The sequence below is a fragment of the Ascidiella aspersa genome, chromosome 2 (genome assembly GCF_963924565.1).
Source record: "Ascidiella aspersa chromosome 2, kaAscAspe10.2, whole genome shotgun sequence".
NCBI classification, from domain to species: Eukaryota; Metazoa; Chordata; class Ascidiacea; order Phlebobranchia; family Ascidiidae; genus Ascidiella; species Ascidiella aspersa.
Window position 1 is genome coordinate 17,032,841 of NC_139448.1, and position 24,019 is coordinate 17,056,859.

The 24,019-nt window shown below is 35.2% G+C and overlaps 4 protein-coding genes across 4 annotated transcripts; 1 reads left to right on the plus strand and 3 right to left on the minus strand.

The window, feature by feature from the left end:
• On the minus strand, positions 1 to 7,376 carry LOC146164060 (RNA exonuclease 1 homolog). The gene is made up of 20 exons (XM_083381759.1): positions 7,242 to 7,376; positions 6,850 to 7,032; positions 6,671 to 6,770; positions 6,451 to 6,605; positions 5,617 to 6,385; positions 4,879 to 5,008; positions 4,529 to 4,642; positions 3,878 to 3,997; positions 3,569 to 3,726; positions 2,677 to 2,812; positions 2,514 to 2,606; positions 2,036 to 2,381; positions 1,687 to 1,828; positions 1,488 to 1,596; positions 1,236 to 1,310; positions 1,064 to 1,171; positions 891 to 1,006; positions 680 to 818; positions 486 to 606; positions 1 to 227 (listed from the first exon to the last, which is right to left on the minus strand). The coding sequence occupies exons 1-20, from the start codon at positions 7,348 to 7,350 to the stop codon at positions 136 to 138; spliced, it is 3,315 nt and encodes a 1,104-aa protein (XP_083237885.1). The 5' UTR covers positions 7,351 to 7,376; the 3' UTR covers positions 1 to 135.
• A 4,336-nt stretch (positions 7,377 to 11,712) lies between these two features.
• Positions 11,713 to 13,119, minus strand: LOC146164061 (general transcription factor II-I repeat domain-containing protein 2A-like). The gene is made up of 2 exons (XM_083380661.1): positions 12,491 to 13,119; positions 11,713 to 12,175 (listed from the first exon to the last, which is right to left on the minus strand). Exons 1-2 carry the CDS (start codon positions 13,117 to 13,119, stop codon positions 11,713 to 11,715), a joined length of 1,092 nt encoding a protein of 363 aa, XP_083236787.1.
• A 2,435-nt stretch (positions 13,120 to 15,554) lies between these two features.
• Positions 15,555 to 17,108, plus strand: LOC146164062 (uncharacterized). Its single transcript, XM_083382499.1, has 3 exons — positions 15,555 to 15,648; positions 15,823 to 15,996; positions 16,257 to 17,108. The coding sequence occupies exons 1-3, from the start codon at positions 15,626 to 15,628 to the stop codon at positions 16,489 to 16,491; spliced, it is 432 nt and encodes a 143-aa protein (XP_083238625.1). The 5' UTR covers positions 15,555 to 15,625; the 3' UTR covers positions 16,492 to 17,108.
• Positions 17,109 to 18,735: 1,627 nt separating this feature from the next.
• On the minus strand, positions 18,736 to 23,161 carry LOC146164063 (BBSome complex member BBS5-like). The gene is made up of 8 exons (XM_083381590.1): positions 23,023 to 23,161; positions 21,613 to 21,761; positions 21,503 to 21,552; positions 21,310 to 21,437; positions 21,155 to 21,239; positions 20,327 to 20,473; positions 19,749 to 19,949; positions 18,736 to 19,659 (listed from the first exon to the last, which is right to left on the minus strand). Exons 1-8 carry the CDS (start codon positions 23,073 to 23,075, stop codon positions 19,429 to 19,431), a joined length of 1,044 nt encoding a protein of 347 aa, XP_083237716.1. The 5' UTR covers positions 23,076 to 23,161; the 3' UTR covers positions 18,736 to 19,428.
• Between the last annotated feature and the right edge of the window lie 858 nt (positions 23,162 to 24,019).

The following is a 24,019-nucleotide window of genomic DNA, read 5'->3' on the forward strand; positions in this document are numbered from 1 at the left end:
TATTTGTGAACCAACGTATCGCGCCTTTACGGAAATAAAACAAAAAAGAGAAAATAACAGAAGGTACGCTTAGAAAGAACATTCTTGCAATTGCAACAAAGGCGCGCATAGTTACACAATAAGCCAAAAATCAACTTAATGACCGAGCTTGGCATCTTCAGCAAGTTTCCACTTCATCAGCTTAATGCAAGCTGTCGCATCTTCAGAACTGTCGTGGCCCTCGTCATCTAGTTAAACAAGGTGCGTTAGCCTGGTTACCAGTGTGTCGCGTTCAATACAGCCAATAAGCAGCCTATTTTAAAACAAAACGCATACAGAACAAGAACAGAACCTAATCTCATCGCAGGCCAATATTCTTTCCATAATAAAACTGGTAATAATAGCAGAATGATTTTTACCTAAGTTTTTAATTTGTAATATTTGTATTGTTTAGCACTAGGTATGGCGACGAAGACTGACCAAAATATTTATTGCAACAAACGTACCTGCATTTTGAATCAAAATACCCAAAAAGTCAGACATGAGGTTTCGCAAAGCTCGTTTGTACGGCGGTCCAAGTCTGTGCGGAAACACTATCGAAGTGTCCACGACGGTGCTGTGAATAATCTGCATCAGAAACATAAAAAATTGGCAAGACTTAAAAAGGCGTAGCTAGATAAGTGCACAAATGTATGCTAACCCTTAGTGCTACTAAATCGCTTTCCAAACTGTGACCCATGAGGATAGTGTCCGACGAAAATTTAGTAAGAAAGGCTGCCTGAACGTCACGAATTGTGGTTTTTACACCAACCATGTTCTTCTCACATACACCACTCCACCTGGCGAACAAAAAGAAATTATTATTGATACCAACTACTTTAGGAACTAATTAAACTATTTGGTAACCGTACCTTGTGTTGTAGTCTAAAATTTTTCCTCTGGGTTTCACAAAAGTGTCATACACAACGTTGAAGTCGTAATCAACAACACTTACTCTTACCAGCTCCAGTCCTACAGTTGAGTAAACCTAAAATACGGCCGATTTAAAATCGTGATATAGTTATTTGAGATGTGAGCTGCTTACCATTTCGCAGTCGAGAGAAAAAATTCCCGGGTTACCGCTGTCGGAGGTTTTATCCAACGTCCTGACGTAGCCAGACACGCTGAGCTTGTTATCTTGGTGTACATGGGTCTAAGTACATAACAAATTGTAAAAAGCTATCTACTTGGCGAACAGAAAAAATATGAAAGCGCACCTCGCCAACTGAGCACCCTTCGGACCCGACAGGGTTCTGGCAACAGTTGTAGCGCTTTTCCCAAGTGGATCCAACCTAGGAAATGAAACAAAACGAAAAGATAAACATCGCTCAACATATTGTACAACGCAACTCAATGAAATCCAGCAGTGCATTTTTACAACACCCCTTTTTCTGGCCTGGCACAAAATTTAAAAAAATACAGAAGATTATCAAGCGGAATACAACTAGTTCGAACAGAATCAAAAATACCTTTGTGAAGTATGCCCTTCCCCAATGGTGAATACATTCGTCATCCTGTTTGGCAAAATTTCCGCTCTTATACAAGACAAATTCCTTTCCACATCTGGCACATATTTTTCTAAATATAACAAATCATTTGTTAGCCCCATCGCCAGACAAATAGTACGCGGAAAAAAATGCTTATACAATGGCATTGGTCAAAGTTTACTTGGTAGGGTCGTTGTTCAGTTTTCCCTTTTCGACCATAAACACGCAATTTCCAGGAACATCGCCGGGACGAGGGTAGCCATTTTCCTGCAACTGTTCCTCTGTCATAATGTACTTGCACATTTTCTCGTAAACTTCTTCGCCTAAGTAAAAATATAAAATATTAACATTTTTAAACTCACTCTGTTTGGTTGACTTTCATACGTAATATTGAGATGGTATGTTAATAACGAATCCGAAAACCCCAGCATTACAAAACGTTAAACATAATTCGAGCTTGCCCAATTTGTAAAAGGTGTTCACCAATCTGAAAATATATATAGGAAAAAAATGATTACAAATACAAGTACCGCATATTTCCGAGCTGGACTCCTTTGGCAAAACAGAGAATCCAGAGTTTTGCCGTCTGGGCGTCTTCGACACCTTAGGATGTTTAACATTGTTTTTCAATCGATCTGTAACAGTCTTACTTGTCGAAGAACCGTGCGCCAGACGAGCACCGTTACTTTTAAAAGCAACTTTGACCGGAGTCGGATAGTAAGAACTTTCGTCGGGCGCCACCTTTTCTATGCGGTTAACTGCTTGTTTACTGGTAGAGTCCATGTTCCGTAACTTTTTCAGGGTGCTCGCGGCCAAGCTTAAGTAAATGTTTTTAGTGTTGCTCCGTTCCTTGCATTGCTTTTCCTCCATTTTTGCCTTGCAAAAATCAAATAACGACATTTTCATACACATGACTAATTTTACTTTTAGGGCTGCTACTTTTTGCAATAAGTATTATTAAAAAACCCAGGTATCCGCGGCCCGCGCCTCTACTAATCTCACACATACCATTTGGTATGCTTTTCTTCTGTCTTTGGCGAATATCCTCAAGCATTCGTCGATAAAAACAGATAGGTAACGCTGTCGTATATTGGTGGGAACCTAACAAAAAGAAATGCATTTCAAACTAATACGCAACATTTATAAAAATAAAGAGAAGAAAAGTGTTCACTTTTGAAAATCGATCAGGTAAAATTTTCGGTCGCTCAATAACTTCTTTTCCTGGCGAAACTTCTTTCTTCTGTTCGTGAGCGACTCTTTTGCAGCCTTTTGTGACAGTTCCTTGCTGCGTCGAATCTGTTTTGGACCTGTTTCAACGTTATCAGCAATAAAAAGAACAACATGTTGTTATTTGTAGAAACCAACGGCCGTAAGTTAATGAACGCTGAATCAAACAACAAATTTCATGCAGGTGCAGAGATCCTATTTAAAAGCAGATACTTTGCTTTAAGTTGTTTTCATATCGTAGGTTTTTATGAAATGAACATAAAATAAAATAACGCCATACTATGTGGCTTGGGATGTGTTTCCAAAAAACAAAAGCGGTCATTTAAAAAAAAAGCTTGTTATACCCAGAAAATAATAAAATAGCTAGTAGTATATGACAAATAATGTTGTGAAAAGCACATACAAAATAAGAAGAAAAAAGTTGGATAGTTGCAAAACGATGCTTGGAAGCGAAAATTGTCAATATTTAGCAAAAAATTGTCCATTTTTAGCCAAAATGTAAAAGAAAACTAGATTAAAGAGATTGTTTTAGCCAACACACTGTGACAAGGCATACCTACTAAAAGATAAAAATACACATCCAGGCATGCCAAGCCGGGCATGTTAATTTCAGTAGCAGCCATAGTTGGGCTATTTAACTTTGTTATTTTTCAGCTTTTATGTATTTTCAGTTATGTCATCATTAAATAGGGAAAGTCAACCAGGAGAAGTTTGCTCACAGGCGAGAAAATTATCTGACATAAAATAATTAACATCTGCTGGACGTAATGGGTAGCATTGCTAAATTGAACACAACTGACAAACAAATAGTATTATAATTTTGTTCTGCTACTGACCTCACCAAGTCTACAAAGGGTTTCCTCTGATGCCTCGAAGTAAGTAATAATGAGACATAAGAATTTTGTTCAGTTTTGCAAGTTTTTTCCTCCAGATTTGCTGATGATACATTTTTGGATGAAGGATGAGCAAGTCTTGATTTTCTTGCAGATGGTAACTGGTTAATAAATGTGTAACAAATTATTTATAAAAAAGAATCATTAAAAATATACTATTTAAAAAAAACAGATAGCCCAAAGCCATGTTAGTATCACTTGTCACAAACCAAATTAAGAAGAAAAAATACAGACAAAAAAATTTATAACCACCATTGAGTATCCGGCAATTGCTGCATCTAATATCTTTTCTTCTTGCTCATGTTTAATGATTTCCAGCCTGCGAAGCATGGCTTGGGCAGGAGTTGGAAATCGCCTTGCTTTTTTAGGCACCTTAAATATGAAGACGAATAAAAGTTATTTTCAAATCTCATATTAATTGCAACCTTAACTCTCCAAAAGCAATTATACATGCCTTTGACAATAAAACTGCTCACATCTGTCAAGCCTTAAATGTAACATTCTTAAGTTTTTGGCAAACAATTACCTGAATAATCAATTTAAATATTATTAGAAATATCCTTCTAACAAAATAATGCAGCAAAAAATTTCAGAAAAAAACTCAAACAGCCAAACAGGTGTGCTTAATATTTGATAACACAATCGATCACTAGTTTGGTGACACAAATAAGCTATGACACTCAGAAATGATGCACATAATCAAGTTGCAACTTGCAATCTTTAAATAATTTATATTTTTTTTGGAGTTATTTGAATAAGCCATTTAGAAGAGGACACCTTTTAGTAAGTGCTCCAGGCGCTTTATACTCAAACAGCCTTAATATGCCTATCGCAAGGCCCATTACACCAATGAGCAACAAGGTAATCTAGAAAAATGCCAAATATGAGAGAGAAACATCTTACCCTACACAATGACGTTGCAGAGTTGTCAGCAGAAGTGTGGGCCTTTCTTATTGCCTTAAATCTTGGAATATTGGTTTTGGAAGGATCTGTGATTTTTGATTCAATAGGTTTCCCCTAACAAAAAAGACACTATTATATAGACATCTCTTTCTTATCATTTTTTATTATAGGACAATAATTTTGACAACGAAGAAAAAAAGTTCTTATTAAAATGTAAAAACGTCAGGAAAAAAGGTTCACACTAACAATAAAAACCTATTTTTTGTAAAATATATTTACTAGAAAGTTGTTCTAGTTTTTGTTAACCTAAACAAATGTTTGGCTTGAAATTCAGTGCTTTTTTGACTTACTTTACTTTCCTGTAAAACTTTCGGCTGGTCAACAGATTTTGGTGCATTTGAAGCTTTTTCAGAGAGGCCTTCCTTGTAAATCTGCATACATTCTTCCAACATGTTTTCACCTTGTAATTCTTTATCAAGCCTGAAGGTAGCATAAATAAAATAACATTATGTCTATTATAATAAGCTAATATGCAATTATGCATATTATTGCCACTATTAAATACAAGACAAAACAAAATAATTATACAAAACAGTAATAAACATGTAGGACAGTGGTCGGCATACTGTTTTGTCACAGCATAAAGTACTCTTTTCAGAGCTATTTAAAGGCCCACTACAAAAAATCACTACTAAACAGTGGCGGATTTAGAATATTTGATTTTAAACTAAGGTAGGGACAGGCAACATACGGCCCGCAACGGGATTTTAATCGGCCCGCAGACAGTTTCCGGTTGTGGCCCGCGGCCACATTCTGCCACAAATAATAGTGATTGCTAGTTATTCTTTAGTTCTTTGTGTTTTCAGATTCTTTGTTTTGTGTTAACATTATATTTAGAATTTACAATAAATATTTGCCCATGGATTTGCTAAGAAACGTAAGTTTGACGAAGAGTGTCGCGAATTTAACAAGGATTGTCACGCAGCCCACAACTACATTATGACACAAAGCTATTCAAAAGTAACTCACAGCCCACTGAAAATGGCTCTGTGGCCCACAGTTTGCTGACCACTAATATAGGCAATTACCTTTTTATTTCATCTTCAGCAATGTAATCAGATATGTTAGCATCCTTTTGGGGGTTTATTTTCTTCTTTTTTGGTTTGGAGGAACCATCTTCATTGTGTTTCCTCTTGGATATTTTGCCAGATATGTTTTGCTTAATTGGTGAAATACTGTCATTTTTTGGCAAATGTTTGTCTGCTTTTTTGCCTTTCTTTAGCTTTTTATTAAATTTAGAATGTTGAGTAGAGTTTTTATCCTTCTTTTGACCACTTGTATCTCGCTCGCATTTTTTTAAAACAACTTGCTTTTCATTTTTGGTAAGTTCTTCCTTTGATGTTGTGATTTGTTTAGGTGTTTTATCAGATGTGCCAGAAAAAGATTTCTTTTTTGAACTCTTTGTGTTGAAAACAGCTATAATTTCACAATCGCTATCATTACCAAAAAGATTCTCCTGCAAGTTTGAGTCTAAGGAATTTCTAAATTTTGATGTATCTGTCTTGTTTATTTTATGGAAATCAGGGGGTGACTTTTCAGCAAGTTCATTTATTTGTTTACTTACATCAAGTCTTACAGAACAATGCTTTATTTTAAAACTTTTATCTTCAATGATTGGACTTAATTTGCAGGGAGGATGCAGATTTTCACTGTCACTTTCTAACTTGGTATCATTTTCTTCTTCTTGTTGTTTTTCATCAACATCATCAATAACAAGATCCGTGTCAGGAAGCTCATCGTCATCAAACGACAAGGTCTCTTTATCTTTTATTAAGGAAATTTCCTCCTCATGAGAATCTGTCAGTAATTAGATGATGTTGTGATCAGGATTTTTTCATTTATACAAGTAGATGTACAATTACCGGCACTGTTTTCCATTGGTTCAAGTTCTGAGGATACAGCAACATTGTAGTTACACAAAGGATCATATTCTAAGTCAGTTACTGGCTTTGTAACAGCATTTAGTGTATACTTTACAGTAGAAGATGGTTTGTTTTTCTTTTGTTGAAACTGCTTTCTGTAAATACAAAGTGCAATAAACCCAAAAATTATAAAAGTAGATATCATTTGTACAAATCTTACTTAAAACTTCTATTTTGAGGTCCTTTAGCAGCATGTAATATTGATTTTTTTCTTGACCTTTGCTGAATTTCATAATGATCAATTGATGTTTTTGAAGAGCCTTTAAACGATATGGCACAATTAAGCAAAGACTAGTATTTGTGTTTGGAAACAAAGTTAATTAAATAAAGAATACATACCAGCCTGCCTGAAATCTTTGTAAAGATTAGATGCTGGCTCGTAGGGTTTGTACGGAACATAACTGACCTCCTCAGAAACAACAGTTTCCGTATCATTAATATTTGAGGTGTTATGAATTTTAGATTTCAAGTCCTGGATTGCTTGGTTAACTGCATCCAGGCTAATTGCATTGTCTGTACTGCCTGAAAATAACATAAATTTATAATTTAATTGGTTATCATGATGCTGTTAAAATTCACTACTGAGATATTCTATTACCACAAATGTTTCATATGAAATAGCACATGAAAAATTTTTATTTTGATATCATGTTTGCTAAACACAGTAAAATTAAAAAAATAGGCCAGGTTAAAGTTATATTAGCTTTACCTAGAACTTAAAGTTTACTAACTTGATGGAATATTGGAATGTCGGAACTGACAGTAAGGCCTATAGCATGCACCATCTTTCGTCACTGCAGGACACACTATGCTGCGGAAATAACCCAAACTCGGCAACATATTTACTTCACATTCCAAACCTATGAAAAATGTTCTAAAAACAAAAAGTAAAAATATATAAAAAAATATATATTGATGTACAATGTACATCTTGTTAAGAATTGATAGGCTCATAAATAATTGTTTTTTGAATGTGGCAATAATTGGCAGGGTGCTTTGGTTTATGGTGATTAATCCATTCCTAACATAAAATTGTATGTACTTGGTAATCAATAGCCTTTCCCAATACATGCAGTATATATAAGGTACCCCTGCATTACTTTTTTAAGGCTTTTAATTTAAGGTAATAAAATATTTTAAGGCCTAATAAAGCACATATATATATTTTTTAAATAAGAATATAACACCTATTTTAGAACCAATTAAATGCCTTATTAAAAACATTTAAATTTTATTATCTTCTACCAGTCAACACCCACTTTATTTGTTAGCAAACAAAAATAAACAGGTCTACATTTATTCCCGAAGTTTTTGGGCAATAAAGCTTATTAAGTAAGAGAGTTTTTTAATCACAATCTGTCTATATCAGTGGTTCTCAAACTTTTTTAAAAAAATTATGCAACGGTCCCCGAGCAACTTTTTTATTTGCTCACGGTCCCTTAAAAATATACCCAATAAACACAAAACTAGACGTTGGTTTTAATGGTATGTTAGCCTTAAACGAATCACTTTATTATATTTGAGTGAAGCAATCACGAACAGTTTTAAAACCGTGACCGTACAGCCCTTAGTGGCAGCGCATGAAGGTGTAAAAACGTAGCCTAATTCTCATTAGCACAACGTAACACTATGACGTCACAATGGACAATTCAACTTAAAGCGTGCAATAACGTGAATGAACAAGTAATCAGCTTGGTTTGGAAAAGTAAGTTGCCTGAAAGTTTTATGGCACAAAAAAAATTTCTTTAGGAGCGTTGTGTTGATATTTTGTTAGGTGCTTCGCGGTCCCAGAAAATTGTCTCGCGGACCCCAAAAGGACCGCGGACCCCAGTTTGAGAACCACTGGTCTATATTATAATATACAATTCAAATATTCTAAACACTACTACTGAAATACTGGGTAAAAAATATACTTCTAACAAGCCTGTTTGAAATGTGTAACCAATCAGCAATCCTGCTCACTATTTTTCACAATTCCTAGAGATCAGCTGTTCTTCTAGCGCGCCCCTTTTACAATTATTCTGTGCTTACGGCCCTCAGATAATAACAAACTATGTAAGTGAAGACTAAACCTGCACACCACAAAAATGAATATGCACTCCCATATGTTATAGTAGCAGGACTTTGAATGCGAAAGGCAATATGTTGAACTTGACCAGTTATAAAGTTTTGATTAAATATTAAAAGCATTGCCCAACTGCTATTGCTGACAAGCAATGGCTCATTTTGAAGAGTATGCCTTGTAGTTTATATCGTACAAAAATCAGCTGGAAAGGTCGACAATTAGGTGGTTATATAGCTAAATATAAATATAAGTCATTTTTTAATGTTTTTCGCTAAAATAGTGATTGCTGGATTGGCAGTGTTGCAAACAAGTCATTTTGAAATGACTTAATTCCAAGTCAAGTTGTTATTTGTAAAATAACTTAAGCCCAAGTCAAATATTTTTGAATAAATATTAGGTGAACTTCCAGTCCAAGTCATTGGTTGCCCAAGTCAATTCCCAGTCGAGTCATTATTAGAGCAAGTCAACTTCAAGTCTCGTCCTTGTCATAAAAATTAAACGTTAAACTATTAGAATTGTTAAACAATTATGAGCAATAACTCAAGTAAAAAAAAAGAAAAACAACATGCACCATGCAAATCGAGTTATGTGCAAACATTAGGGTAAATATCTTAATTAGTTATGAACAAAATAATAAACAAAAACACTTTATTTCAACCCAAGTCATTTGTTTAAAAGACTTAAGACAAGTTAAGTCATTTGTTCAAAAAACTTGAGTCAAGTCAAGTAATTTTGTCAGAAAGACTGAAGTCACGTCAAGTCATTTCATTTGAAAACATGGCATTAGGTCATTACAAAACTGTGAATTGCTAAAGCCAATTCAGGGACTGTATAAAAATTTCATTTCATTAGCGGCACAAGACAAAAATCCAGGCGACAATTTTCGTAAAACGAATATTTAGGTTGAAATACCTTTTATCAAATTTGGCAAAAAATTGTAATTTGATTAGGACCGTTATTTTTCTTATTATTAAGAAACAAAACAACGATGGTATACACAGGGACTTTGAGCTAAAATATGTGAACTTGCACGTATATTTTTTAAGTTATGGAAAATATAAATTTTCTTGAGAACCAAATATGGCCAATCCATGCACAACCTAGAATAGATCTCAGTCATCCCACAACAGTATACCAAATTGTTTTGACCCAGATCGGTTGGGAAAGTAGCAAATATAATTTTCATAGAAGCTTAGACACCAAAGACTAAAAACTTGAAAATCGCTAATCGACGAACCAAATTTTGCAGTTACTGAACTATACATGTGTGTAATTTCAATGTTAAGCATGGGAAAGCATAAAGGCAGAATTAACACCAAGCGTAACATGCAACCTTAAAAAATTACGACTCAAAAAGTTTCATGCAGTAGTACTCGTGCCGGCGCTGGTCTAGAATCCTACCACAGTTCTAAAATCAACGCACAAAAATTTAGTTAGGGTGCGGGTTAGCGTTGGTCAAGTATTATTATATTCTTTGTTTAATAATAATGCTTGACCCACTTTAACCAAAACACTAACCCGCACCCTAACCCAAATGGTGTTTCGTTGTGGTAGGATTCTAGACCAGCGCCCTCGTGCCCCCTAAAAATTGGCCGGCGCCCCTTCTGGAAGTTCTGGGGGCGAGCCCGGTAAAGAACCCACATTCACTGCTTTAGATTAAACAGCGAAGCAGACCGATTGTTTATTGCCGCAAAGTGGCGCTGTTATACCACTGCTACAAAAATTCCCTTCTACTTTTAATTGCTGCCTTTCTCTGCAAGTGGACACCTCTATTGAATACCAGCCCAATTAGGTCCTGGTTGTCCAGCTGTCTTTTAACGCCTTCCTGCTAAATCGCCACTTTCTGACATGTTTTTTTATCTCGCTTTTTTATCGCATTCGTTTCGTTGTGTCATTCTATGAATAAAATATTAACGGCAAAAATACAAAAAAAAAACTCTTAATTGTTGTTGTTGCATGATGCATAAATGCGTTTAACTTTTTAAGAAACACCAACTCGAGACTCGAGTAAGTTTTAAGTGGGAATAAGTTTTCATTTTACTGTTGCCAAAGTCGAAATTGCAATTAGCTATACCAGTGGTTCTCAAACTGGGGTATGCGGTCCTTTTGGGGTCCGCGAGACAATTTTCTGGGACCGCGAAGCACCTAACAAAAAATCACCACGACGCTTCCAAAGATAATAATTTTTTGTGCAATATAATTTTTAGGCAACTTACTTTTCAAACCAAGCTCATTAGTTGTTAATTTACTTTACGATTGAAATTGAATTGTCCATTGTGACGTCATAGTGTTGAGTTGTGCTAGTGAGAATTACGTTTTTACAGCTTGCTGCCATAGTTGCCATTCTACATTATTTTAATCTAGATTTAGATGTTTTGGTTTGAATCTAGATGTAGGATTATACAATCTGGATGTTAGATGTTTTTTTTAGATTATTATAAAAAAATATTGTATAATCTAAATTAGTGACAGATTCGCTATTGACGATAAATATTTCAGTAATTTCAAAATTTTTTTTTTGGCAAATTGAAAAAAAAAATGATGAGATATAAAATCGAAATTTCAGTAACTCGTCATGTTCAGTAAAATGTTTTATAAAGCAGAAATCTTAAATCTAAAGCATCAAGCAAGTCCCTTTATGCAACTTTATACGGCATTAAGCCAACGCCTCAGGCGTTGATTAAGCTTTTAATGTTGATTTTTTGTCCAAAAGTATTGAATATTTTCAAAAATCATTTTTAGATTATTTTTTTAGATTTCTCCATAAAAATCTAGATGTTTTTAGATTATTTTTTTGGTATCTTTAGATGATTACTGTGACAAAAAAATGGCAACTATGCTTGCTGCGCCGATACTGTAGGCTGTACGGTCACGGTTTTAAAACTGTTCGTGATTGCTGGACTCAAATAAAGTGATTCGTTAGACTCTAAGGGTGGTCCAAAAGTTGACCGAATGAAGGGCCGCAAAAAAAATTGAGAAAGCCTTGCGGGCCGCAGTCGGGGAAACTCCAAAGTAATCAATAAACTGCAAGTTTTACTCTATATTAAATAAGCGAGTTTACCGAACTAATTAGCCAAGAGCGGTGTTTTTTGCATTAGGGAAATATAGATGAAGCACAAACAAAATAACAAAACAATTCATTGTTTCTTGCTTTTTATTACTGCTTCAATGTCAGCATTGATTTCAGTTGTCGACAATCGTAAGCAGGCATCCAGCGTTTCATCAGCTATTCTGTTTCGTACATCACTTTTTATCCGCTTCATAATTGAAAAAGTGCTTTCGCAAATGTAGGTACTACCAAACATGGAACACATCTTCAGTGCAAGTTCTCTTAAGCGTGGAAACTGCTCGTAGCTTACAAGTTTCCAAAAGGTGTCGTAACGCTCATTTTTTCTTGACAAAAGAAAAGGATCTGATTGCAGTTTACATAATTCTTGTTGGACATAAGACGGTTGAGACTCAGTATCTACTTCCAGTGGATTGTTGAAAAGCTCCAATTCTGCTTTCAGTGAATCAAAGTCAGCGAATCTGCTGCTAAACTCGTCAATAATGTCACCTATTTTCTCGGAAAATGTGACGAAATCAATATATTTTTCTTCACTAAGTAATTCACAGCATGAAGGAAAATGAGTAGCATCATTTCTTTGCAAAGAAGTCTTGAATAATAGAAGTTTCTTGCGAAAACCTTCAACGTATCCCACCAATTGAGATATGTTTTGTTTCTTACCTTGCAATTTCATGTTTAAGGTGTTTAAGTGATTAGTAATATCAGTCAAGAATGCCAGTGAACCTATAAACTTATCATCATTCAATTGAATCACGTATTCAGGAAACCCTCCTATTTCATTCTGGATAAAAGTCAAAATTTATTTTCTCAAAGAAAAAAAGCATTTCAGTGTTTTGCCTGCACTTAACCATCGGATGTGAGAGAATAGTGGAATATCTTCATATTCTGCATCCCCGTCTTTAAGGAATTGGGTGAACTTTCTATGTCGAAGAGCCTTATTCCCCCCTTTGATGATGTTTACTATATTTGAAACACTATGCATAATTTCACTCATGTTCAAAACTTTGGCACATAGTGCTTCTTGGTGAAGGATGCAATGAAATGTTAGGCAGTCCACACCATGACTTTTAAGAATGCCAACCAGGCCATTTCTCCTTCCTGTCATTGCCCTGGCACCATCTGTTGCAACACATGAACATTTCTCAAAACCTCCATATGCATCAACGACAGAGGCGAGGCTGTTATAAATGTCCAAGCCTTTTGTAGTCCCATGAAATGGAACTGTCTTGAGCAGTTCTTCGCAAACAACAAAGTTTTCATCAATAGTGCGGATGAAAATTAGGAGTTGACTAATGTCACTGATATCAGTACTTTCATCTAAGGCCAGAGAGAAGAACTTGCACTGCTGAATAACTTCTTTCAATTGTGAAGTAACATTGTCGCTTAAATCGACCACTCTTCTCGCAACGGTTTGATGGGATAAAGACACATTTTCAATTTTTTGGGCAATTTTTTTATCTCCAAATGCAAGAGCCATCTTAATTGCACATTCTTTTATGATTTCCCCGTCACGAAAAGCCTTACCATGCTTAGCGAGCGTTAATGCAACTTCATATGATGCTTTCATGTTTGCGGTTGAATCACTTTTGGCAAAATTGGAAATCATATTTTTTTGTTTATAGAAGTTACCCTTCAGTTCTTTTAAAATTGCTTCCCGAGAAGTCCCGTGGTATTTTCCGTATTTTCCTCATGTTTGGTGCTGTAATGTCGTTTCAAATTTAACTCTTTCGGAACAGATAATACTTGAAAGCACACCAAACACTGTGGTTTGCCATTGTTGTCGCCAAATAAATACTTTTCCTCCCAGTTAGAATTAAACACTCTGTTTTCCTCTGTCACCTTTCTTTTAAGACTCATTTTATTAGGAATTGTTGTACTTGGCTAATTTTATAACTTTCAGCGTAAGTAGGCCTATTACTATCGTCAAACAACAACAAATCCTGCCTACGTTGCGATTGCGGCTGTCACACGTGCTTGTAGCTAACTGTGTTCAAAACTACCTTACCCAACTTCTAATGAAAACTAATTTTATACCACTGTTACGTCATAAATACCAAAAACAGCTGTTTACAGTACTGCATTATCATGATGTAACGAATCGTATCTCTAGAAAACATGGCGATCGTTCGGCAATTAATGAACAAAACTGAAATTTTTTTATATAAACTAAAATTATTCTGCGGGCCGCACGAAATGTGTCCGCATGCGGCCCGCGTGCCAGGGTTTGGACCACCCTGCGTTAGAGGTTAACCTAGCCGAGCTAATGGCAAAGTTGCAAGTGCACCCGTCCCAATAATACCAATTATTTTGTGTTTATTTGTGTATATTTTTAAGGGCCGTGCGCAATTAAAAATAATTAGGGGGGACCGTTGCGTAATTTTTTTAAAAAAAGGTTCGAGAACCACTGAGCTATACAATATCAGAAAAATCTTTGTTGCTATATAGGCCTATTTGGACTAGTTTTAGGAGGATCCACTAAGGAAACTAAATCTTGTGTAAAGGTGTGTAATTTAAAAGGGAATAATTTGGTTTAAATAAAAGAGGTTAGTTAAACAGTATATTGACCCTTCCATGAATGAATTTGTGGGTCTTCACCACAATGAAAGAATATTTATTGCGAATAAACAAAAAGAATCGGTACTTACAGGTACTTACGATACGTACAATAAGTTTACCTTCGTAACGTGCGCGATCAGGACTACACGATGAACAGTATACGGTAACTGCTGATTTTTTGCATAAAATGCAATTCTTTCAATACTTAATACCAGCTGTCCATACTTAATTTTTGTTCTGGATAATTGACAAAAGCAAATTCTGGACAATTAACAAAGCACGAGCAGCAATTATGCTGACAGTTTAAATCAGTGGTTCTCAACCTTTTATGCTTCGTGGCCCCCTTTGATAGGCTCTCAACCGTCGTGGCCCCCTGCTTATAAAAACACCTAGCATTATGTTTAACGTGTTTTCACTTGTTTTACAACTCGTTTTACGATGAAATGCTTGTTTTGCAACTTAACGCCCTTTAAGGAAATATCTGTAGATTACCTGGTATTACCCGTTAGTTGCTCTCCCAACAGCATTTGACGGACGCTTAATTAATGATTATAGGTGAAGGTTATCGGTCAGTTATTAGTCGCCGGAAAAAACGCTAACGCCACATATAAGCTGCCGCCACAGCGATAGGCGGCGTTAATCCAAATTTTCCGCGTTAAAACGAATAAATTATATCATTTTTAATTACCCGACATAACGGCAGAACTTTTGTAATACCTAACCAAGCTAGGGAGTTATGCCCGTGACCCCCCAGGGGGCCGAGGGCCACGGTTGAGAAACCCTGGTTTAAATACACACAAGCTGTTATACAAATTGAAATCAATATTATTTTAAGAGTTTATCCGAAAAAGCAGGTTTCTTTAGTACACCTATACTTGTTTAGTCGTCATCTGAAGAATTTCATTTCAACCATGGTGAAAAAACAGGTTTTAGGGGTTAGCGTTTAGAAAAAAGTTAAATCTGGGTTTAAGCGATGATTTTTAATGAAAAGCAGTCCACACGTAAATCTTTTACCCTGTAGGTCTACGATTGTCGTGAGTGTGTCAAAACAAGAAATTTTATCTGGAATACATTTTAAATGCTACTTTCGGCATATATCTTGATTAACTTTGCAGAATCTTTAAAGCAAAGGCTAGCATGTGGGGTGTTGAGTAAACACTTTCTGAGTCGGTAAACCGTTTGAATCCAGGACCAGAAACAAGCGAACATTACGCTTTCAATGGGTAACCTTAGTGGGGCGAGTTACAAACAATAGATACGGAATGTTGTCAGCAGGCTGAACGTGCTAGTGAAAGTCAGTATTAGAAGCGATGAAATTTAATACGCTATAACGCGACAGCTTCCTAATGTTGACTACACAGACACAGAAGGTGCCTGCTTGCGCGAAGGGTGTCTAAAGATATTACGATCCTACAAGTGTGAGGGAAATGGCGGAAACTGAAATACAAAGGTAACACTATTCAACTTTTTAGTCGGAAACGAGTTGTGCTATATTATTCCAAACCACTTTATAAGTATAAAGTTATATTAATGTTCCCTATAGACTATAGTTAAATGCTTTACCTGCGCTAAACGTTGCAAGTCGGTTTTATACAAGATTGTGTAAATGAGCATGTTTTTGAAGCCAAGTGGCAGAGCTACAAGTCACACAGGACGATGAGCAGCACTCGCGGGAAAAGTTGACAAGACCACCCCGAAAAGGTAGCACTAGATTGCCACCGTTTCCTATGGTACATATCGTCAAGCCACACGTTGGAAAAAAGCCAAAGATATATTACGACCAAGTACCAGTTCTCAGGTAATATATTACGTCATTGGAAAAGCCGCATTGTAAAAACCTATTAGTTTACAAAGATTGATACAAAACATGATCTTAGAAAGTCGAAAACAACTATTAAATTCATCAATTGCTAAATGATAAACTTTTATTTGGAATAAACTCTTTTTAGAAAGTTGTTTAATTTTACCAAATGATATATCTACCTTTTTTGGGTTAAAAAACATTGTTATTCTTTACAACTATAGGCTAACTACTTGAAAATACAATGTTAACGATAGAAAAGATATACAAGAGAGACTGTTCCGAATTGATCGCAAGGAAAAGTACAACAACGACTATAAACGTACCTTTGATGACTACTGGCGTATGGAATTAGACAAAATGAACAATATAAGCTACGACAACCAAAGAAACATGAATGCCGCCATAAAAGTCTACCTGGGCCAAACGAAAGGCTCGACAAGCGCAATCAACCGACTTATGAAGAGCACTCGCTACGCGGCCACGGCGTAAGTTTTTAGAAAGAAGAACAGAAAAAAAAACAGAAAATTAAACTTTCGTGTAATTGCCCACATGTTTGTTTTGTTGTTTATGGCTAAAAACTGTTACTGAAGCATTTGTTTTTTTTTTGTGGCTTTATCCATTAGATTTTCGAAGTTATAGTCAAGCATTATTTAACAATTAGTTCAAAGCCAAAACGAGAAAATTTTACCTCAACGGTAATGAAATATGTAATTGAATATATAACCTTCCTTCCATGTAAAACAAATGAACTGTTTTAACTTTTTGGCGATGGAGACTTTAAGCGCATTAATTTAAGTGAAAACAGATTAGATATTAATTTGGCAATTGCTCACGTGTGTTCGACTGGAAACTTCCAGTTTTTTTTTTTAAATACCCCCCTGTCTTTTGACGTGACGTCTTAATACGATTCTGTGACGTCAACTGCAAAAAATGATTGCCTCCAAATAGAAATCTTGGTTCATATACTGAACAGTGTAGAGTTGCATATCGTTGCGACTATACATGGCGAATATGTGTTTTACTCTGACCTGTTTTTATTATTTGTTGTGAGAATAATCAATTTTGTTATACAATCGATACGAGTAAAATAAAACTAAAGTTCTTAACATTTTGATACTTGCGCACCGGCAACCAGAATTTTGAAGGCACGAAATATAAATCTGACTTAGGGCTATTCATAAATAAGCAAATATTTCAAAGGAGTGATATTATACTGCAAGTTTGGTCATCGTAATTTGTTACGAATTTTGAAATTGAGAGCAGCTATAGATCAGTGCCAATCTTCACTGTGCGGGTCTAAAATTTAGTACAAAAATAAAGAAAACTTTTTGACACACAAGCAGCGATCCGACTACCGGCGGTTATAAGAATCACTTAATCAGAATACAAAAAAATGCTTGATTAAAGAAAAACACTCCGAAAAATACCAGTAACAAAATAAGACTTCCAGTTGTAAAATTTCACAGTTTATTATGCAGAAATTCTACTTAGAATTAGAAGGCATGAAAAAATAGACAATGAGCCCATTTTTACTTGATGACTAAAATACCACTATTTAATAATTAGACAGGTAAACCGTTAAAGTCACGTTGCACGTTTCGAATATTTACGACATTAAACCTAATGGCCTAGCTTACTTGGAATAAGAAAATTCTGCTTTGCTTAGGAAATTAAGTAAGCGGTAGTTTTTCGATGTACTTAAGAAAAAATACGTTTATTAGTGAGTCACAGTATAGGCGTAATATTGAGTCCGAGCGTTTAATCAGATATTTGAACCGCGTTTCGTCCTAAATTCTTCCAGGATACGATCATAAAAGTTGATTTCAAATTAAAAAAATTATTACTGCTCTTAAAAAACTCTATGGACCACTCAAAATCAACTAATGACGTCATTAAGACGGCCTCAGCCAAAAATGTTGTAACTGACGTGAAATGTGTACTAACACAAATATTCAAGCGGAAAAGTTTCTAGTAACTTTACTCCAAAAGTATTTTATTTCTTTTAAGATCGATCTTGAGTATCTTAAAACAGGGGTTGTTAGTTTTTTGGGTCGCTTACACAGTTGATCGAAACTTGCGCCCCTCTTCCAATGGGTTTCATAGCCACAATAAGCCCATACTTACAGCCCGCCTTTTATAGACAATGTTTTCAATACAAACAGTGCTTGGGAAAAATAGAGGCGCTTAAATGTTAAACTGTGGAACTATAATTGTATATCTGAGGATTTCTTTAGCAAATGTTAATTTGACAATGTAACTATAGCCTATGCAAATCAGCATCTATAGCACTATGAAGTTGTTTGGTATGTAACAATTGCCAAATGTATTAGTCTATGGCTATGCGTAGTAGACGAAGTTGAAATAAAAATTTTGAGAGATGATGTCACAATGTGAAGTCATAAAACAACTAATCTTGTTACTTAAACAAACACGAATCGGGACAAACAAAGAAAAAATTTTGTTTATTTATCATTTGTGGAAATCTAGGGTTTGGAAAGTTTAAATAAATTATTTGGGTCTGTAGTATATAGGTACCTTTGACGACCGGACCTCTTTGACATCAGGCTAATTTATGTTCAAATGCGCCCCCTGCTACCGTTAAACCAGTTAATAGTGATATCTTGCTGCCACATTTGACTTTGTGTCACGCTTTTATTACACTTTTGATAACTGTGTTACACCGAAATAAAAAAATGTCGTTTACGAAAAATTTTCGGCTAACAAAAATGCTTTTAAACAGAAAATATTTTACAGTTTTCCAAAACATAGCAAAATCAAACTAATTGTTATTTTTATAAAGAACATGCGGGTTGAGCATTGACAAATTAGTTTACCTGGCAAAAACATCTCGAAGAAACATTGTGAGTAATATAGTCACACTTAGATTCTTGAAATACATACAAAATACTGATATTAAAGTTTGTTTCAGACCAATAATAATATAATAGAATTGGAAAAAATGCACCAAAGCAATATACACATTACACACGTTATAACGATGGCAATTGTCAAAAAATACCGACAGGGTTTTCGTTGACTTTACAAAACATTGTATTGGTTGTCTATAAACTTGGAAAGGAATAAAACTAAACAAAAATAACTTGCTTACGTTTGCTGTAGTGAAAAAGTTTTATATTTAAGTAGGTCATACGGAAACAATAAATTAACTCCTCGGCTATGCACGAAATAATGGTAAATTATGTAACAAAAAGGTATTTTTATAAAACGTTTGTAAAATTTACAACACGAGTACTTACATAATATGGACTCTACAAACACACAAGTGCAAAACTACAAAATGTTATTAAACTAAAAACGTTAGTTCGTAACTTGACCGCAACCAGGGAGCGGCAAGCGTCTCACTCTCTTAGGAATTTAGCGTTAATTTGCCACTTCACTGAAACATCAGGCAATGTGAAAAACATCCTAAAAAACTTTCCATAAAGACTCGAGCGTGTAGCCAGGCTTAAGGGGTTCGATTGCCAAGCCGAGGTCCGGTGAGAAAACAGGGTTAACAGTGGCGGCGTCGCTCTCTTCACCCGTCATTCCGTCGGCATAGTATGCCACACACGCGTCTGACTTGATACTTGTGTCGATGTCAATGTCTTCCATTACCGAGGACTGAACGAGTTGACCATTTTCGACTTCATTATCGACCTAATTATAAAAAGCATATTAGATAAATATTTTTCAGCCTTCGGCTCTAAGTTTCAGTAAAAATATATACAGTAGGTAAAGGTTCATACCTTGTCCTCGCTTCTTTCGTATTGTACACCATATATTGGACTTGCGGAATAGACCCGATGTAAACTTTGTATCTCTTTAGCGGTTTCATGCAACTTTTCTATTGGGTCGATTCGAAAACCTAACACGTATCCCCCGCTTTGCCACGTACTTTCAATGACCATTGCAAACCCGAACTTTGAGTCCCTTACTTTTACGCTTTGCTGCAAAATATAAAAACATTCCATTATTTTTTACCGTTAACTTTGATTGTTTAAAGCAATTATACAGTGTCTGTAGAATTTAATGATAGAAAAGTGACAACTTTTTTATTAAACGATTTCATTATAATTATAACTAGGTGCAGATGATAGTTGGGCAACCCATCTTAGTAACAGCATTTTAAGTTGAGTAACGCAATTTACATTCCTAATTAAATAGGGAATCCATAACTGCTTGTAACCTCAAAAGAAATCCAGTATAAAGTGCAAAAAATTGATCGCAAAAATACTGCAAATTAAGTACAAACTGTGAATAACGAACCTTTGGACCCAATTAGTTTATGTATGTCATTTTGTATGTTTAGTCAGACTATACTCACAATTTGTAGGTATGGGATGCTAACGTTAAAGCTTTCATTCATGTTGGCATGCCACACCACTCTAATGTTTGTTATGAAGAATGTACCTAAATTTCCCTGGTCACTGGACAGGTTATACACTCCATTCACCTTGTCATAAAGCTCCTCCTGTGAGTAATGCCACCAATAAAAAATAGGTATAATTTAAAAATAATATATAAAAAAACTTCAGTAGAAAAAGAGTGGCCAAAATAAATGAAAGATTGATTCTTTTATTTGCATACATTTCGGCAAGGGAAGTCCAAAATCGTCCGAGCATCTATATAATGATTTGTGGTTATCTTAACTTCGTTTTACCGCACTGAAGATGGCATAAGCACTTGCCAAAACGTGTGCAAATAAAAGAATAAATCAAATCTTCATTTATTTAGGCACCTCTTTTTGTACTGAAGCTTATGAACAGATTCGTGTTTAGCGTCACTAAATATATAAAAAGATTTACACATACATACATTTTTTAACAATATGAGAAAATATACTATCATATCAGAAACGGTCTGTGGGGATACTAGCTAATAGGTTTTTGATTTGTAACTCTTTGGTATACAATACAACAATTAAGATTACAAACCTCTTACCATAAAGTCAAAAACAATGCTAAATAAAGTAAATGCTAAATAAAGTATTTTTTGTTCAGGTAAAATTGTACTACAAAGCATAATACAAGGCAATAAATATTCATGCTACTTTCTAGTAAATGCATAGTAATGGATTTATAATTATGCCATATATATCCATATGGGCAACAATTGTTCCCATAAGTGTATATGCATAACAAAAGTACATCACCTGAGGAAGCAACTTGAGCTGTTTATTTTGAATAAGAGCCCCTCTTAGTTTTAGATCTCTATAAAGTTTGCTCGAATCATATGCCCTTGAAAATGGTTTACAAAAATGAAATAAAATCAACCATTTAGAAATACAAATAACACATTCAAACTTACTTGTACACTGCCAGAATGGTAACAAATAGATTAGTATTTTCTGATGTTTCATTTGTAAAGATAAACTCAAATCGATTATTATTACACTTTGTGGAAACACATATTGACTCAGTACTTCCCCGAAGTTTCTAAAAATAAACTTTACTGCATATGTATATATATAATACTTTTAAAAAATCCAAATATTTTCTACCGAGTTTGCTTTTCTTGTAGTTATGCTGAGAATACAAGTAAATCCAACAGCTGTAAAAAAATACATATTTACAGGAACATAAATTGCAATTTTGCAAACTTATTTCATACACAGATTAACTCTTGGATATGACAGAGAATGCCAAATCAGTCTCAAGTTTGTAACCATGAGTTTTCCCCGGTCTCCATTGTTTCCTTTAGTGTCTTCAACAGACTGAAAAACCTCAATAAGTTCTTCACCGGGTCTCATGTTCATTTGTCTAAAAACATTAAGTTCATCTTTTTATAAATCATTTTAACATTGCAGAACACTAAAAAGGAAACTTATTTAACCACCATTTTTAAGTTGGTTTTAGACCAATTAACTTTTTTTTACTAATGAAATAATGCATTAAAAATATATATATTTTATAAGTTTTGTAAATCTTTGGTGGGGGATTAAGTTTACACTAGGCGATTTTTGCAAGCTCTAGTGTTAATCAATTCACATATAATGCATTGCCAGGGTTGATATTTACTTTACTTTCTGAATAGTCATTGGATCTAATAACGAATACGATTTAGGAGCTGTTGTTTTCCGTTATCTCAAAACGCGTGTTGCATGAACCAACCTTCAAGAGCCGCAATTATTTATGGATTACGCCTACATGATTTGTTAAGTTTTTAAAATGGTACTATATTATGTGTTATTAAACAGTTTTAAACACATAGTTTCGGGAAATATATTTATAATAATTTTCATAATAGTACTTTAACCAAATCCTTTCTTTTTTAGCGATTACTGAGCGGTATTAGATTATTTTGCAGAATTTAGAAAAAATTTGCACACCGGGGCAGGGCACCCCCGTCCATAGGCGTAGCCAGGGGGGCCTGAAGGGCCATGGCCCCCCCCCCCCAAAATCTATGAACATTTTACTCTTAATAACTTGTTTTCTTTAGCATTTATGAGAAGTACCACAACAGTCGATCACAGGCATGCCACACCTTCAGTTGTCATACATTGTTACATCACAAACGATGTAGTCTAATAAAAGAGAAATGATAACGCAATATAACGTTTTCTATGTAGTTTTACTACTTTTAGACAGTTTTTTCTCTTTGACTGTTTTTTCAGTACTGCGTTAACACCCAGTCAGCTGCTGCTCGAAACAGTTTGCTAACAATGTTATTTGTGCTCGTTACGGCAGTTAACACAATGACAAAAGCTAAACAAAAAATTCCAACTTTTTGCCCCCCCCCAAAAATTTTCTGCTGGCTACACCACTGCCCCCGTCTGTATTCTGTGGCGGGTGCACACCCGAGACTTTTTTGAAAGCAATTATTGTGTACACTTAAATTAAGAACTTGCACACCTAATTCCAGAAAAGGTATGAATTGTGCCTTACGAAACTCGGGAGTGCACTTCAAAATTTGGCGCTGCACATCCGAGATATCGGCGTAAAGTACCATTAAAAATACAGATTGGGGGGCACCTCTGCTGCCTGCGCCAATTGTTTCATAGTATATGTATTACAAACTTACTGTGCACTTAAATCAAAACGAATATCCCGATCTTCCCAAAGTACTTCCATCATCGATTTATAGGGATTCACAATTTTGGTGAACTACAACATTTATGGTATTTTAAAATTATGTAGGAACGTTTATATATTTTTTATCCACAAACAGGAATGTTTACTGTTGTCACGCTTTAATGATTACACATACGATGGTAACCTATCCCAATCTCATTCTTATTGCAAAGGGGGCACATGTTATTCAGCGTTTTGTATTGGCTTCATAAGTGATCGGGTTTGGACCTACAGTCAGTTTCTTTTGGGACTCACAAGAGTTACTTACGCGCTCACTAAAGTGTCTTAACTGGGCCCACACAATGGCGCCCGCATGGGGGGGAAGGGGGGCACTTACCCCCCTGGAATTTCAAAATGCGATTATTAGCATTATTTGTAAGTGTAATATGTATTACTTATAAAGGTTAAAAATAGCATAAACTATCCATTGCCCCCAGTGTCCAGGGGGGCGGGAGTTCTTACCTCCCTTTTTGTAAGTGATATTATCGTTTTTTGGTCATTTTTGTCATGGTTTAACAAACTGTTCGAAGCGGCGTGCTTTTTAAGTAATTGGGTCACGCGTCCAAAATCGAGCGCAAAACGCCGTTTTTCGTCTTTAGTTTGGTCGACGTAAACGCTGAATAGTTTTTCTCTTTCGTTATTTATTTAGGTCAGTGGTTCTCAACCTTTTTCCTTTCGTGGCCCATTTACGTTGCAAAAAATTTCTGTGGCCCAATAGAATTTTTATGAAAGAAAAAGCTTTAAAATAGGTTTAGAACAAAACACAGCAGAACATATTTCAAAAAAGATTATTTATTCAATCGTGCATTAGTGAGATACTTGTGGCTGAACAATAAATTTACATTCCTTTTTAATTCCTCCCCAAGGCATCATTTCTGTAAAATTAAATATAATGACACAAATGAAACTAAATCTAGCTTTTTAAATCATTCGGTGGCCCACCTCAA

What these genes read in the sequence shown, in the direction of transcription:
- LOC146164063 (XM_083381590.1), bottom strand. Translation starts at nt 23,075, where the DNA reads ATGATGGAAGTACTTTGGGAAGATCGGGATATTCGTTTTGATTTAAGT. An exon ending in CTACAAGAAAAGCAAACTCG is followed by an intron (nt 21,438 to 21,502) that starts GTAGAAAATATT and finishes GTTTATTTTTAG; the next exon opens with AAACTTCGGGGAAGTACTGA. An exon ending in AGCTCAAGTTGCTTCCTCAG is followed by an intron (nt 20,474 to 21,154) that starts GTGATGTACTTT and finishes CATTACTCACAG; the next exon opens with GAGGAGCTTTATGACAAGGT.
- LOC146164062 (XM_083382499.1), top strand. Translation starts at nt 15,626, where the DNA reads ATGGCGGAAACTGAAATACAAAG. An exon ending in GCGGAAACTGAAATACAAAG is followed by an intron (nt 15,649 to 15,822) that starts GTAACACTATTC and finishes ATGTTTTTGAAG; the next exon opens with CCAAGTGGCAGAGCTACAAG. An exon ending in GACCAAGTACCAGTTCTCAG is followed by an intron (nt 15,997 to 16,256) that starts GTAATATATTAC and finishes TGTTAACGATAG; the next exon opens with AAAAGATATACAAGAGAGAC.
- LOC146164060 (XM_083381759.1), bottom strand. Translation starts at nt 7,350, where the DNA reads ATGTTGCCGAGTTTGGGTTATTTCCGCAGCATAGTGTGTCCTGCAGTG. An exon ending in GTCCAGCTCGGAAATATGCG is followed by an intron (nt 1,829 to 2,035) that starts GTACTTGTATTT and finishes ATTTTTACTTAG; the next exon opens with GCGAAGAAGTTTACGAGAAA. An exon ending in TATTTTGATTCAAAATGCAG is followed by an intron (nt 228 to 485) that starts GTACGTTTGTTG and finishes TTGTTTAACTAG; the next exon opens with ATGACGAGGGCCACGACAGT.
- LOC146164061 (XM_083380661.1), bottom strand. Translation starts at nt 13,119, where the DNA reads ATGGCTCTTGCATTTGGAGATAAAAAAATTGCCCAAAAAATTGAAAAT. An exon ending in CTATTCTCTCACATCCGATG is followed by an intron (nt 12,176 to 12,490) that starts GTTAAGTGCAGG and finishes TGAATTACTTAG; the next exon opens with TGAAGAAAAATATATTGATT.